Consider the following 17692-nt stretch of genomic DNA (forward strand, 5'->3'; position numbering starts at 1 on the left):
ATATGCAAGAGTCCGAGGCAAAACCAGGTGTATAATCAACAAAAATAACTTAATTCATCCCATAAACGGTGCCAGCATTTTCCCCATTGATCATATTCTGTTTGAAGCCAAGAAGATCTCACAGATTATCATTGAGAATTATTATTTCAGTGTCAAGAGGTGTACTAATGTAAATCCTTTAATGTTCCTATAATTAAAATGGAATCTCCCATTTCTACGATATGACATCTACCTTTTCATTGTACGACACAAATCTCCCATATTATCATATTCAGTATATTTCAATTTAGCATGTGGATATTCAAAAGATTTAAGTGCTTCAACCCATTCATAGTCGACATAGTTCAACCCTTTTATAGTCCAATCGAGTGGTATAACTTTTATATTATACATACGATCCTTTCTCAGGATGTCATAGGTATGTTTGAGAATACAGTCGACAAGAGCCACTTCATGTGCACCGTCAAATTTGATGGCGGGGGAGAGTTTTGTCCAAAAATCACTTGTCGTATTCAAGTCATTGTAGAGCGGATCGGAAACATTGGACATAAATGTTACATAGAAATCACTGGGCATTGTCAATATCTTCAACACCGATCCAAGAATCAAAATCAGAGTGGTATCCTAGACACCGAACAAGAAACTGTTTTTTATCTCAGTGAGTGCAAGTCTTTAATATTTTTTCAATTGGTTAGATTTCACTAGCATTTTTAACTTTTTGTAGTTCATAGTCATAAAAGCCGGCGAGAATCTCTTCATCTTTGGTATCACGCAAACGATAAGTTATGGGTTTGGTGTCCAGGATTTTTGCCACTTTAAAAAGTTCTGTGGACCACAAGTAATTGCCTTTTTTAAAAACATCAATTGTTCTATTAATTCGAACGGTATTACAAACATAGAATTTATATTTCTTCTTCTTGCCAATCGTTTCATTGGAATATTGTTTAAGAAATGTGTTAACTATATCAAGATCAGAATGATGAACATCCGTGGACGTAGAGTTGGAGAATGATCAATGAGGTTGCTGATTATAAATCAATATGATTTAATCTAGATCATGAATAAAAGCCAATGTATTTTTCAATGTACAATATCTGGAAATTAAAAGTCGAAAAGTTCTTATCAATCGTTCGGCCAATGCAGCCTTTATAGGACAGTGACTATGATAGAGCAGTGTAATATATTTCTCTAGTACTTTTGCAACATGGGGATTAACAAATTCACTACCGCGATCCGTTTGAATTTTTTATACGAATCCTGTTCAAGAAGACTTTCAATGGCCTGAGCAACTTCAACACCTCTCTTTGATCGCAATGGAAATGCATATGCATAGCGACTATAAACACTGATTGCAAGTAGAATGTACTTGTACGGTGTATTGTGTCGTCTTTGAATCTCATCTAGAGTCAGGAGATCTGCTTGCATTATATGCAATGGGTAAAAGGCTTTAGTTTTTCGATATTGATTTGCACGAAGTCTATGATTTCTATGTAGAGTGTAACTTGATTCATTTTGTATATAGTCTTGTACACTTTTAGTGTGAACACCAGTGACTTTGAAAAAAGCGGCGGGTGAACTTAAACTCACCACCTCACCCAAATTTTCATAAACGCCTGTCAGAACTTCAATCATTTTGAACGTAAGCACTTTGTGTAGCTTCCACTACCCTGTTGTGTACTGGCGGTTGGTGGTTATGCTGTTGTTGACTTGATACGTCTTCGCCCTTCTCTAGCTATCAGCAGTGTGCTAATGTTTTCCAAAATTGATTTAAAATCTTCTTCTTCTTCATATTTTAATGGTGTCAATGTTGTTGATGATGATGATGATGATGATGCATGTTCATTTAATTTTTTTAGAATTTGTCTATTGCCAATAAGACTTTTGGGGAAGTTTAATGTATTTAGAAAGTTGTATAGATGAGTGACAAATGATAATAGTCCTTTACGATTTGTAACCATGTCATAGATTAAATCAAGTAGGTTATAGCTCTTGCCCTGAATTATAATCCCTTTCCCATTGCTCTCAACTTGAATTTGATCATGACCACTTTCCAAGAGACAGGCTAGGAGTTGTTTTAGTTTTTAAAGATATTAGTGGGGCATTAGATTTACAATTTTAAATGCAAATTAATTCAATTCCTCCTTCTTTAATTGTGCTCAAGCAGACTTTTGAGGATAGGGTTCTTTTTTGGGGTCATTACCAGCAGCAGCAGCAGTGAGCTTTGATCGAGGTAACCCGTTCCGTCCACTCGTTGAGGTGTGTATTTAGGTAAAAGCAGTTTTTATCCTCACCGATAGTCTAATTTTCAAGGACCTTGCTTAGCTTGCCTTCACAGTGTTCGACGGGGGAGAGAGCGAGTTCCATTGGAGTCAGTTTATAGGGTTTTGCCATTCTCACTAGAGAAAAATGTTTACAGTTCCTGCAATTATTGGCAGTAAAAGTGTGAAAAAGCTACCGCCCGCCTGAACAAGTCGTTTCCTTTTAAAATTATTTCCTTTCTTTTTAGAGGCCAATGTACGTACAATGGAACGATGTTGCTTTGCCTGTTGCTTAAATACTTATGGCACTTGAACATTACCCTCGGTCAAATTTAAGCAAAGTTTGGATATTAGATTAATGAAATCATTGTAAATACCATGTTTTAGTACTGCTTTCCTAATTGGGAGTTTAGAAAGGCTTAAAACCGAAAACAGATGTATATTTTCATGTAGTATTTTCAGTGTCATGATAGCAACTAATAGGTCTTTTTAGCGTTCACGGGGAGATATACTGTAATTTCATTGTCAAAAATATCTGTGACTACACGCAGATCCTCGGGTGTATTTTGATTAAGATCCAAAAGGATGTAGTCATTGGGTTTATTAGTTGCCTGAGCGTATTGTGAGAGCAGAAATTTGGGGCCTTCTGGATAGATTTGTTCATTGAGAGTTATTAGCGAGCTAGAATCACGAAAAACTCTATACATAATATAGTAGGTGTAGTTCAATTCAAGTGTTCGCATACATTTGCTCTGATGAAAGAGATTGTGTAGAACCAGAGTAACGGAAATCTGTTCATGATGAGAGCGAACAGTGAACAGTTGTAGTATTTGCTGGGACCATTGTTCAACAGATTCAGCCAGATTGTCAATGATCAACCAATAGTTTTGGTCAATACTGCAGGAAGCATCAAAGCCCAGTATGAATTGTATGTGCCCCAATCCCGTAGCGGCACTTACTTCTATTTTATCTTATAATTCCGGCAAAACATTGTAATAATAGTATATTTGTTTCAACTTTAACACAAACATTTTATCACAAATATTTATTATTTTAGTTAAGAGCGTTGTTTTGACCGACACTGACGGTCCACACAGAAACGATCTGAATAATGTTTTAGATTGATACATGTTCCCTTCAATAGTTCACCTAGACAACTAACTGTAGACTATGACTGTCTACTGACTAAATAATTTCCCTATTACTACTCTTTTTAAGAAGAATAATAAAAATAAGGATGAGAAGAAGAAGAAGACGAATAAATAATCATATTTTAGTATATTAAACATACAAAAGTAACAGTACTTTTTAAAAAATTTTACAATAAAAAAAGCACTTTAAACATGAAAAAAAAATATACTTTTTTAATTTATTTATAATAAAAAAATACAACATTTACATAACCACTAGAAAAAAAACACGATTAATTAAATACACTTTTTTTGTTTAATTATAAAAAAAAATACAACATTTATTGGAATAATGCACTTGAAATAATATCACTATTATTTAAAGATCTTTAATTTTTTGGGTCCCCCCTCCCCCCGGGAGCGGCCGCTGTGGCGGGCGGGAGCAAGCCAATAAGCGCCGGGCGCCGGGAAGTGGGGGCTCGAGACTGCAGCCCCTAGCTGGCCGTCAATAGTGGCCAATGATATGCCATGCACACACACACATACATTGAAAATTGTTTGTGATAAAAAAAAAGAATTTAAAAAAAAAACACCTAATTACCCCCAAAAAAACCTCCCACCCAATTTATACTTTTTTTTTAATGAATTTAAGTTAATTTTTCTAGACCGAGTTGTTTTCTGTACTGTACACATTCAAATAGGTCTGAAATTAAATAATGACCGTGTGGTAGTACCTTCACACCATCCTCAAGTACATAGACTTTGTCCGATATGGCAGACATGGCGTTTTTCTCAACTCTAAATGTGTAGTTTTTAAATTTTAAATAGCGAATCGCCGTGACTTTCGCCCTTGGCACTAAACTACGTTCCACACAGTTTCTATACAAACTCATGTCGAAATTATTTTGTACAAAGTGTGTAGGTACCCTCTTGCAAACTTGTTTAATATCCTTGCTGTGCGTTTCCACACAGCATACCTTCAGACCAGAAAACACACCAATGGATATCAGATCGCTACCCGTTTCAGATTTTAGCATTAACAATTGATTTGGGGCCTGGCGTTTTACTAGCTCTGGGTAGAGGGATTCGTCCCAATTAGTGTAGTCCATTCATGAGCTAATGTACTCGCTATTTTCCAAATTATTCAATAGATATTCAGTTTTGACTTTTAACAGGAGTGAATCAATGTCCCCGTAATACACTTGAACTTGTCCCTCAATCGGCCACTGTACCTTGCATACATTATAATAAAATGACAATATGAGTTTCTTGGATATTTCAGTTATTGCACTTCCGCCTGCAATATTTTTATTTAATACAATGTTTCTTTTCTTGCGATGTAGGAGCACCATATTAGAGTCTATGATTGTGAACGATGTGAAGTTTGGATCCGCAAGGATTCGAGCACAATCTTTGGGGTTGGTTACAATGTCACATCGCCTTCTGTCTCGCACATTTTACCGAAAGCTGAGTTCAAAATGAGTTTATAGACTTCGTTTTCAACGTTCGTTTTTACTTGTGAATGCTTACTGACAAATGTGTCAAAAAAAATTTTCATGTTCGACTATTGGTCAATCTGGAAGGCTCTATGACTCTTTTTCACCTTGAAACCACTGGTAATCATCCATTTCAATAGCACGTGATGAACAACGATATTCTGTTTCGGGTTGAGGTCGGCAATTAGTTTTTGTTTTGAAGGTACCCAGTGCATACTCCCGTCCTCTACTAAAGATAAATTGTAGGGGCTCAGAGAGTCACTACCCACCGGTCTATTTATGCACTGAAAAACAAAGTCTTTTACCGAGTCATGGATTTCCATGGGTATTTCACCGTCAATTTCAAAAAAACATCCCTGTGCCCCATTCTCCTCAACACTGGCAATGTCGGGGAAATTCGAAGCACAGGGATTGTCGAGCCATTTATAATTGCCACACGGCAAACAGTAGTGAGACATTGCCGATGGGTAAAGAGAATTCATATCCAAAAAAACTGCGTCCGACTTTTCATCGGTTTGCTGTCCACTCGGATCAGTTTTCATGATGCGATCCCCGTGAAAAACATACCCACCCCTCATTGATCTCTCTTCAAACAGATGCTGATCCATATCGGCGATCAGATCTATTTCTTTGCTGATTTTAAGTATCAAGTCCATCACCAAATGAGGAGTGGAAAAATAATAACCTAAATCCAACCCAAATTCCCCATAGATTTTATCCATTTTTGTGCGCACAATGTACAGAAGAGTTAGTACATCACTGGCCAAGCATAGTTTACAATAATCCAACCCATTTTTACAACCGCCCTTTACCCAAACCCTCTTAGCAAATTCCTAGTCGCTAGTGGTGCACTCACTCTCAGTAAGAGAGTTGTAAAAAGCTTCAATGGGCGGTAGTGACACCTCATCTAGCCTCGAGCCAGAGTTGTAATAATCATATGGATATATACCCTTACACGTTAATAAATCATACATTTCATCATCGGGGAAACGCTGTTTGAGGAGGGGGAAGCTATCAAAATTGTCACTTTTCTGTACCTAAGTTAATTGACTTAAGGACTTTGGGAAGAAACAGAAAGAGTCTAAAAAACGGATTTTATTCAGACACGTGTTACCCTTGTCAACTGTTTTTCACATGAATTCTAGCAGCAGTAGCTTCTCCGATGATTTGGGTATGATATTATATGAGAAAGAACCATCTATCCATGTGTTATCTACAACTCCTCCCTTGGCAATGTGGGCCAACCACGGAAGAACAAACTTTAAGTCGTAATTGGAATTGTGTATAAAAACATGTACGAAATATTGTTGTCTAAAGTTTAAATTGCATGACTGGTGTGCTACCCCTCTAAAGTTACTCCCTCCCGATGTAATTTCCTGCCAGAAATGATCATGGTCGATCACCTTTCTCCTCCCACCATTCCCAACACCATCATCAAATTCTCCCTTGCAAACCCAACACATTTTAAGATTTTTAATGGCCACTTAGTCATCTGGTGATAGGAGCATAGGATAGTTTGTATAACGAAGGCGAGAAATTGCACCGTTCGCTGTTTTGATTAGACTGACCAATGCCGAGCGCATGCAGTCTTCACCTTCACTCAACATCTCAACTACATCCAGCACTTGCATGGTATTATTGGAATCTCGTTGCGGGTGAGCGTTAGATACCCCTATGGCTTTATGTATTTTAATACAATTTGAATATCACGGATTGCACACGTCTGTCAGCTTAGCTTCGCAGTCCAAAACGATCTTATTGCTCTGCAGCAGCGGATTCTGGGAAATTTCAAAACGTAATTTCGCTATATCTCCGCGTACCGTCCCCACAGCCTTTTATCCATGACGTTTACAGTGTTTCATGTGATGGTTTAACTTTAAATCATTCCAAAACCCTGAGAGGCATGTTGGACATTAATAACACACACCACCACACTTTCTACTTTCACTTAAAGCCCTACTAATATCCTTAATTGGATTGAAACGACCAATTGAATCGGATTCTTTGGTTGGGGTGTATAGAAGCCACATCCAATGTTCTACTGATTCAATTGAAGGAGCTCGCACTGGGAATAATACACCCTTCTTTTCGGAACGCTGACCCTCTTCAAATTCTGTGTCATACTGCAACACCTTGACACCAATCTTTAAATCTGCATCAGCCCGCTCAAAAATATCTCTTCCTTTTAGTATCATGGGAAATTGACAATTTAAACAATTAAAATCTGCTTTTGAGAGCTTTGAACCCTCCTTACCATTAACTGCCAACTTGTACAACTTTTTATTACATGCATCATCGCGCAGAGGTCTGTATGCTGCAATTAAAAATGCATACTTGAAACACTGCAGCCTCGTATCGAAACAGATTCGTTGTATCCCCTTAGCCCCTCTAAATCTTAATGATATTTTAATATAATATTCCCCATTCCCCCTCTTACAAAAAAATCCTTTTTAAACGTACATATATTAACACTTAAACTTTCAATAAATAAAACAAAAGATCCACTACCCCCCTCGTTATAATTTTCCCACTTACTTTGAATACTATTGGCCCAATTTAGAAAAACCTCCCCATAATTTGATAAATGCGGGTGAATTGCCAACATCTCTATGTGCAAGTATTTCGAATACATCTCACCCGCATTTTCATTAAAAAAAATATTTTTAGTGCTATTGATGCTTTTAAAGTGACCCCCACTCCCCACACCCTCATTTGTTGTTCAAGAATGGCTCGAATCTTATCAGTATATGAATGTGTAATGGCCGAGGGATCTGTTATTATATCCCCCGGAATTAGAGAGTTGAAGGGGTCACCGAATTTGGCGCTGTAGACCAATGTCTGGTGCAAGGCAGAGTTGGACAGAAAAAAATCTGGAAGAGGGGGTACTGGTGTTGTTGTTGTATTACTACTAGTACTAGCTATATCATTAAGCGGAATGGTGGAGGGTGACAGTGAATTGTCAATAACACCACCACCACTCCCAGTCAGTTCAATAACAATGGCTGGATATGGCTTGAGGTAGTCCCTTAGTACATATTCCAAGGTGTTTGGGGACAATTGGTCGAGCCAGCCTGTATTGTCTTGTGCTGGAATTTTGTTATGAGGACCCGGTTCAGATGCACTAGTAACATCTCCTAAATGCTCACGCATAAAACTATCTGCCCACCCCGGATCCTCAAGCAAGTCAATATCACAGGTTAAGTCGTCTAGGCTAGCCATTCCCCCAAAAATATCATTAAGGAAACCCCTATGCCATTCCATATTCTCTAGAACTAATGTAGGTTCATCACTGAACTCTGTTGGTGGTGAAAGAATTGGTCCTGTAAATTCAGTTGTTTCATAACTGAACGGTGGCGGTGGTGCTATATCATTAATCTGTAGAAAAAAAGTTTTATTTTTTATGTAGAATAACCATTATGTTTATAAAGTTAATAAACTATGTCAATTTCTCATATTCATTGTCCCAAACTCTAACCAATTAAAATAAAAATAAAAACAAGTTACCCTGCCATATGTTTTTCATTATAAAAACTAAATAGGTTATAAATAAGTATTGTTTCATTCAGATAAATGTAGTTTTATTTTTAGCGGATAAGTTAGAAAAAAAGAATGAGATATAAAACTAATGGTTTTATTCCAAAAATTTTCGGAATAAAAACGCAAAATAGGGTTCCAACTCTAATGCTTGACCTTCTTGAATTTAACTTTCAATAAAATCCGACAATCGTTCAACCGATGAAGTATGCTGTATGAACCCTTGCTTTTCAGCTTTGGTTAATGGACACGAAGCCCATACAACGGTTGCTGGTGTTGGTGTAACTTTCTCGACAATCCAAATTTTCTTATGTCCCTTTGCAATCTATTTGCTTGAAGCACCAGGTTTTGATAACCTTGAATAAATAACTATCTCTAAGAGAGAAAAACTTTTTTTTCTCCAACCGTAAAAAAAGATGATTTACAAATAATACTACCATTGGTCCTTTTTAGAGCCCCCCGAAGAGGACTTTTTGGAATCGAAGGTTTTTTTCGGGCTACGAGTATCGAAGCTCTGTTACGTTAGAACATCAGACTTCACAACACTGTTCAAATAGAACTTGTGTATTATAACGACCCTAGAGTTTCAGCCTCAAATTCTTTTTAAGAACCTCTTTTAAAACACCCCTAAATGTTTCGTCGAAGTGATTGCTTGAAATTACCAAAAATACTTTCGCTCAAATAATGTTTTTTTATATCACTGCAATGGCATTTTTGGACATTATTAAAAACCCTTTTTTATTGTGTTAATATCTCGTCTAATATAAAAATCATTTAACTTGAAACCCTGCTTTGCAACGATTGATTAAAATTCAAATTATACCCTTCGGATTAAAAATTCAAGCGTCCTGATGGGACATTTGATTAGAACCGGATACACGCAAAAGCTTAGTGCAAAAACATATCCCAGTTTAAGAATGATTGTCAACTGTGAAATAGTGATTTGTTTATATAGTTAGTTTGTTTAAAGAAATAATAGATTATTGCATTAAAAAACATCTTGCTTAAAAGAGAAGTTACAGGTAAGGTTTTATAGAAATGTATGATAAGCTATTTGCTACTTCAGTGCTATAAACATTCCTTCATATACTACTAAGTTGGTTAATGGAAAAAAATGAAATAGGATTATTATAGAATAGTTTAGAAACAAATTTAAGTTTTACTCATCAAAAGTTATGCGCTTGAGAAAATTTACCTTATTTTTGAAAATACGGAAAGAAAAAAATTATATTTATACATACAAATTCTGACTGGGCTTCTACACCTGAAGTCCCTGGAAAAGCATGAAGGGGGTCAACCTCACGATCTTGAGTAGACTGGGCTGAGGCATTATGAGAAGCCGCCCACTCTCTTTTCAATTTCCTTCCATGTTGCGTAGAGGTTTGTGCACAGCTAACAGTGGCGTGAGAGGCTCCTGGCATTAAAAGTTGCGAGGCCTTTGGCTGGTCCAGAGCATGTATAATTGAACCAGTATATTTGATGATGGAGGGCCTTGCAGCTTGCATCAATCTGGCTTCGTTCCATCTTGGTTTCTTTTCCGGAGGGGGGTAATTGCAAGAATCTTCCTCCACCTTAAAAAAGAAGAAAAATTTAATAATGTAATACTAAGCCCTCTTTTAAAGACAAATTGCCCCCGACCCCCATGTAAATAGACCCCCTTTAACTGGACCCTCGTGCACCTCAACCTTCCCTTTTAAGCACTCTCTGAAAGTTACAACTTAATACACAAATTCCTTAATGAAGAAATACTTTGTTATTTCACCTTACAATGAACATGCTAGAATTTATACATTGACCCCTTCCCGGTCGTAAATTTTTATAAAAGCCACTTAATCATCTGTTATACCCTTTTTACTTTCATCAAATACGTCTCGTTTAATTTGGCCATAAAAGGAAACTCGTGAATCGCGCATACAAAAATTATTTATTTAACTTTGAAGTTTCCAACTTGATACACAGATTACTTAATTAATAAATACTTTGTTTTTTTTCACCTTACGATGAACGTGCTAGAATTGATACATTGACCCCTTCCCTGTCTTAAATTTTTATAAAATCCACTTAATCATCTGTTAAACCCTTTTACTTTCATCAAATACGTCTCGTTTAATTTGGCCATAAAAGGAAACTCTTGAATCACGCATACAAGAATCATTTATTTAACTTTGAAATTTCCAATTTGATACACAGATGCCTTAATGAATAAATATTTTTTTTTCACCTTACAATGAACGTGCTAGAATTGATACATTGACCCCTTCCCTGTCTTAAATTTTTATAAAAGCCACTTAATCATCTGTTAAACCCTTTTTACTTTCATCAAATACGTCTCGTTTAATTTGGGCATAAAAGGAAACTCTTGAATCGCGCATACAAGAATCATTTATTTAACAGAAATCCACGCTTTTGAATACCCACCAAATAAAGATAACCGTTTCTATCGAATATACTCATTATATTCTTAAGATTTTGTATTGTTGGAGGGTAGGGGGCTAAGTCCCCCTGAAATTTGAATTTACTAGTAAAACGTTTTTTTTTTTCAAGGTTGAGTTCACGGGCCAAAACATGTGGCTTAGATACCACAAATCTCAATGTATTTTAAGCCGTGGGTTTTATTTGTTTTTCTATGCGTTAATTTTTTTGTGAATAAGAATGTGTGGCGCTTCTGTCTGCATGTCTTTATAACAGTATTAATTATTCAATGATATTTCCTTTTGTTATTTGGTGTTAATTGTTACTGCTCTGTCTTAAAGTCTTGGGAGCTTTTGCCCTCTGATTTATTTGGTTTAGGTTTACAATGACTTGAAGGTAGTTCCTTTTAATGTTGTTTTTATATTACTTTATGACTCTAATATGTTTCAAAATGGAGGGCTCGGTCAAGTTCACCTGTTGTTCGTATGTTTAATTTCTATTTTACCCCTTAGGTACATATTTTTACTATACTAGCGCTTGTTTGTGGTTTTTTGTCAGGGGGCTAAGTCCCCCTGAAATTTGAATTTACTAGTAAAAGTTTTTTTTTATTTATTGTTTTTTTTGGGAAATAAAGAATGTAATCGTACTCAAATTGAAAATTGACGAATTTATTTTTTTCAAATTTAACAATACGAATTGTACTATAAACATTGTGCTAAAACATAATGTAAATTGGAATGTAGTGTATGAACATTTCATAGGGTTTTTGGTTGAGTATATTATACCTTGCCAAGTTTTTTAAAAAAAAACCTACTAATCAAGTTACTGTATATGGAGTAACCGCCGCTCTCTCTCTCTCTGATTGACCCAAAAAAATGGGTGTTACCTTAGAAACACGTCTGGTAAGGCATGTAATCAAACTCTCAAAACATGCTTGAGTACATTAGACTTTGCCAAGTTTTTAAAAAAACCTACTAATCAAGTTACGGTATATGGAATAACCACCGCTCTCTCTCCGATTGACCCCAAAAAAATGGGTGTTACTTTAGAAACCCCTCTGGTAAGGCATGTACCGTTCCTAATAATAGATGGCAGACCCTGGTAAGTCATATTACGCAATCACTTGTGAAAGTACTAGATAGCTTACTACTCATGCTGAGGTTTTTTTTAAGCAAATAAATAATATACTCTCTCGAAAAGTTGAAAATTGTAGAAAAGCATCACTACAAATTGTATTATTCTTTACACTAATTTTTTGAAATATATTTTAAGGAAGCAAGTTGTGTAAAAACTGCTTCTGTAGCGCAAAGCGTCTAAAATTAAAAAAGGAAAAGAATGAGCATCTGGTTCGAGAATGTCGTTTTGCATAATTGCTGAGCCAGTAAAAACGTTTTAATCTAGCATTCTTTTTTTTTTTTTTTTGGAGTGCGTCAAACCGTCTACTTTCTTAAAAAAAAAAAAATTGTGGTGGAAGACTGGAAGTGCAGAGACTGGCACATTTGTCTATTTTTTTCGTTTTCATGGCTGGTTTATCAGAGGATCAAAAAATAGAAAAACGGGTAAAAAACGACAGTATACACAGTATTTCTGGAGAAAGCGCCGAAAATGAAACAAATATTGATAAATAAAAATTTAATCTAGTTTAAAACAGAAAAGAGTAGATTATTCTGTTTCCAATTTTCCAGAGAACGGGTGGTCTGGACGAGCTATTAGTGATGAAGAACGGGTGAGAGTGCCAGAAAGTGGGAAAAAGATATGAATTTGTCATTGGGGACTATTTTTCCCTTTTTTATATGGGGTGGGTATCTGGGGGATGTCTCTTTTCATTTTTATTTTACCTTTGTTGTTCAAAGTCCATGGAAAAATCTACCACTTAAAACAATAATAAAGAATAGTATCCATTTGCTAGTTTCCTTAGCAAGGAATTAATTGCTTTTAAAAAGTAAGTTTTTTGTTGAAGCTAGTGACGACGTATTTGTATTACGGGTATCAAAATATACCATAAATTATACCGTGTTACGGTAGAGAGGGTACCGTAAAAACATCGCTTTTTTCATCCACCTGCACCGCTTTTTGGTATCGGTCGAGTGGCAACACTGGTACAAGGACCTCTAAATTGTACCAAAAACGGTACAATTGAACCGTGTTGGCAACGCTGGACGTGACGTAGTGTTAAAGCAAAAATGAAACCATTGCGCAAGATAACGTTTGTCGCTCTTCAAGGTTTCAAATTCTAGAGATTACGACTCAATTACGCATGTTGAGGATCGTACAACTCAACGTTGATCCCTATGCCTTTAATCTCAGGCTTCATATACCTCCTGCCTTGCCTCTGTACAATGCACATAATTTGCTTCTGTCACAGGTAGCTCTGTACTAAAATGCATATATAAAACCTCTGTTTGAGAAAGGGTATTTGAATATGTCTGTGCCCTTACCCTGGGGGAACACACATCGTTCTGTCTCCAGGGGTATATTTTTAAGCTTTTGAACCATTTTGATTCAATACCAGGCGGGACCATGGGGACACCCAAGGTTGCAAAGCGCAGTTGGGTTCCCTGTGCTTCGTTTCATCGTTTAGGAGGGCACTAGATAACAGATTTTGCTATCGATTTGACAGCCTCACACTTTTTACGATTATCCGGTCGATACGAGTTGGCCAGGAAAATATAAATCCCATAAGAAATAAGGGGCAACATTTTAGATGGAATCATGCATATTTCTGTACAGGGATTGAGTTCGTACTGTTCAACACCAAGGCAACTGAAACTTGATTTCGTCCAAAAACAATCACGTCTATGCCAGGCTTGAACTAGCAAAGAGCCCATAAATGGGTTTTGTTGCATACCTCCGTTTCTTTCACTCGCCAACTCAGCAGATGAGGTTTGACCTCAGACCTTACTTTGCTTCACCGGGGCTCGGCACTTTAGATCTCGCTAATGACCCTTTGCTATGCTTGGGACCTCGGAACGCGCCTTTGAGATTTTTTATGGTCTAATGGTTTATTCAGTGTATAAACAGACACATGATTTTATGTTTGAGTTCATTAAAAAAACGTGTTTTCCAGGTGAAATCAAAGATCGACATTAAACTTAAAGTTTTACCGATTGTTTTATAAATGGTTGAAATGAGAATCTTATTATTCAAAGTAAATGCGAATAAATAAGCCGTTGCGATTCCGGAGCCAGAAATGTATTTTATCACGTTGGTTTTGCGTTAGGGCATTCTTTTCTGTAGCATTGAGTTTGGGGAAAGTAAAACTTCAGGGTAACAAATAGAAGTATGAGGGGGATTTAGCCCTCATAAACAGGATAATCTCTATTCGTATGAGTTTTGATGTTGCTCTTTACTATCATTTGAAAAACTTACGTTTATAAATTTGATTTTGTTCGTTTAAGATATTTCAGGGAGTTTGCCTTCAGAAATATAGTTTTGTACATTACATTTTTTTTATTTATTTTTTTTTTACTGGAAGGATAAGTTTCATTTTCGATCTCAAATCAGTTTCTCCACGGGACTCTGAGACAAATTAGGAAGGAGTGGCTTTGTTTCTATTCAATCACTTTCAATTCATAAAAAGGGCATTAGAACTCACTAATTTGTTCGAAAGGCCAAATTAATTTATTTCATTTATGATCTCTCAAGTAGTTTAGTTGCACCTATATTTTATTTTTGTTTTTGGAAGAAAAGATTTTGTAGTCTTAAATGGAGAAAGTTGACATCTATAATGGTTTCTACTCTGTTGTCTAGAGAACTGAGGGCTTGTCAATTTGCAACACTACTAAAGGTCGATTGATAGTGACCATGTCATACTGTAGTTACATTTGTTAATAACAAGAGAATTATGCACAAATGTAGCACCAATAATATATCCCGTGCATATTTTTGAATGAGTTTGGCTACGTTTAACTGTCAAAAAACCCTTCCTTAAAGATGATACAACAAGGTTGTGAAGGCATTTCAGTATATCATGTAATATTTAGTCGAAAAACATATACTATCTAAGTAGATACTGATTCCAAACAAAGATAAATCGTGGTTCAGCATTGGATATAACAAAGGCTAACCGACAGAAGCAGAGAGAACAAAACATTGGCTTCTGTATAAAAGCGAAAAAGATTGAGTTCGATTCTTGAAAGCCCCTATTTATACCGTTGTGTGATCGGCAAATCCCGACTCTAGAATAAGAAGAATTTAGCTAGCAAACTCCAAACAACTTCAGCAAAGAATGGGCGGAGGGTTATCAAGGAGACGATAACATTGTCGAAGTATGGAAATATCTTCAGACTGAATAGATTACCATCCATGATTCTCAGGTAATGAGTGAAGAACTAGCGAAAGCCCTTGCCAAGTTTTGAAGTCTTTATGGTAATGGAAGAGAAGTCCCCGACTTTCCTGATGGAACACGTACCGTCCTTGACCATGTCAACTACGCTGTGCCCGAAGTCAAGCGGGATATTCAAAACCTCGATCTGATAAATTCAGCTGATCCAGATTGCAATCTACTTTTTGACCTCAGTTACTGCAGGGCTTTAAAGTACAGTCAGCCCAATGGTGCACGTCCTGCCCTCGATCCACCCGAAGATTGCTACACCCCATGGTGTAGCAATCGGTATGGCCTGCACCCAACGCTGGGAATCACAGTTCTAGATCCTATTCAAGGCATTGGGGAGAGATAGAGAGAGGGAAAGAGAGAGAGAGAGAACTTTTTGCCATATTTTTTGCAAGACACAAAAAAGATAACGCTCCAAATTATCACTTAATCTACAACGACGGGCTATATATCTTGTTGATGTTAGAAATATCAGAGTCAGTCACGCATCTTCTACTGCAGTCTATGACTATTTTATTGAAGAAGACTCTTGCCTTTCCATCCCGACAAGATCGGAAATTGGCGGTCCTCTATGTTTATGATAGTTAGACTTAACTTTTTAACAGTAGTTTCTTCGTTGAATCCAACTATTTTTTGAGTAACGTTGAAAAGTTTTTGTTTGTTTTCCGTATATTATTTGATTTTCATGTAAACCTATTTATCCACCTACACGCAGATATAAATCTTCAGTATTGAGAATTTTGCGATTTAATTTAAATTGTCGTTTATTTTCAGGAAATTTTTATGGAGCAGAAATTGTGTGCGCTTTGGATTATTTACACTCGCAGAATATTGTTTATCGAGATCTCAAACCTGAAAACCTACTACTTGATAGAGATGGGCACCTAAAAATAACAGATTTTGGTTTTGCCAAAAAACTTACTGACAGGTTAGTGCAAAATTTTGATTTTCTCTGTACAACTGGCTTGACATCGCTTGGGAATGAAAGTTGGAATATAATTCTGACAGTAACTCACTGGAGTTATGCTTTCAAACTGTTAAATACACCGACGCGAAAAATCATTGGTGCGTATAAGCAGGGCCGTATCCAAGGTGGGAGGTTAGGAGTTTGAACCTCCCCCGAAATGTTTGTCCGACCCGTAAAACGGCAACAAAAATGAATATAAACCATTTTTTTGGTAAACCCCCCCTCCTCCCAAAAGAAATTCTTTTATACCCCCCCCCCCGAAAAAAAATCCTGGATACGGCCCTGCTTATAAGGTTATTTATAACAGCATAAATTATTTAAACAAAGAGGAATAGTGACTCTGGCAATTTTTCTGTCAAGGGAATCTCACAGTAGATAGTAATATATATATATATATATATATATATATATATATATATATATATATATATATATATATATATATATATATATATATATATATATATATATATATATATATATATATATATATATATATATATATATATATATATATATATATATATATATATATATATATATATATATATATATATATATATATATATATATATATATATATGTATGTATATATCAATATTCTTGTTTTTATACTTCGCTTTTGTGTTTTCCGCAAAGCGCTAGTTTTCTGTAATCCTACAAACATAGGGAAACTTCACCAGTTGATTTATTTGCATTATTTTATTTGGTTTTGCTTAATCAGGTCAGGATTGTTTGCTACAGTTGAACAATTGAAATAAAATACAGTTGCTACGATTGAAATAAAATCTATTTAAAAAAAAAAAAAAATTTCTGCAGATCATCAGCTGAGAAACCCCTGACGATTTTTTCTGTTTTCCTCAAGAAATAACAGTCAACGTATCCAAACTCATTTTTTATTTACTCCATCATATTTGATAAGCAAAACTCAAAATATCAGCAAAAGAATGACCGTTTCGTGACAAAAAATTTTAGAGTTCAGGGCATAAATCGCCTTTTTTTCAGTGACCAGCAGTAATCCTCCATCATGACTGCATCCCACCTTCCCTGGTACCTCTCCTCCATTTGATGTATGTCCTGATGGAACCTTTCTCCCTGCTCGTCGCTCATCGCCCCAAGGTGTTCAGGGAACCTCTCAATATGTGAGAACAGGAGGTGCATCTTTGTACTAATCAAACACCCGAGTTTTTGGATGGCTTCTATCATGCTGCTGACGAGTATTATGTGATTTGCTGCTTTCGTATTCCCCATGAAGTTGTTCACCACCTGCACAAACGATTTCTACGCCACACACTCTAGCGTGTTCATGGGGTTTTGAAACTCTGTATCCTTTATGAGCTGCTTTATCTATGGGCCATCGAAAATGCCGGCCTTCAGCTTGTCAATGGTCAGTCGAGGAAAGGCTTGGTACACGTATTTGAAACACCTTCCATCCTTGTCCAGAGCGCGTGTGAGCTGTTTCATTAATCCAAGCTTTATGTGCAGCGGTGGGATCAATATCTTCTCCCGGTCAACAAGGGGTTTGTTTATGATGTTTCTTGCCCCAGGTACTAACTGCTCTC

At 36.3% G+C, this 17692-nt stretch overlaps 1 protein-coding gene across 1 annotated transcript in view; it reads left to right on the top strand.

Annotated features, from left to right (window-relative positions):
- The window catches only part of Pka-C3 (Protein kinase, cAMP-dependent, catalytic subunit 3), a 308108-nt gene that overhangs the window by 92078 nt on the left and 198338 nt on the right, over positions 1 to 17692 (top strand). Inside the window, exon 4 of the mRNA XM_089104449.1 lies at positions 15938 to 16091. Within this exon, the coding sequence (XP_088960575.1) occupies positions 15938 to 16091 (154 nt within the window). The remainder of the gene's footprint in view (positions 1 to 15937; positions 16092 to 17692) is intronic.

The sequence above is a fragment of the Artemia sp. Qi Xiang Cuo genome, chromosome 18 (assembly GCF_049724085.1).
Source record: "Artemia sp. Qi Xiang Cuo chromosome 18, ASM4972408v1, whole genome shotgun sequence".
Classification (NCBI taxonomy): Eukaryota; Metazoa; Arthropoda; class Branchiopoda; order Anostraca; family Artemiidae; genus Artemia; species Artemia sp. Qi Xiang Cuo.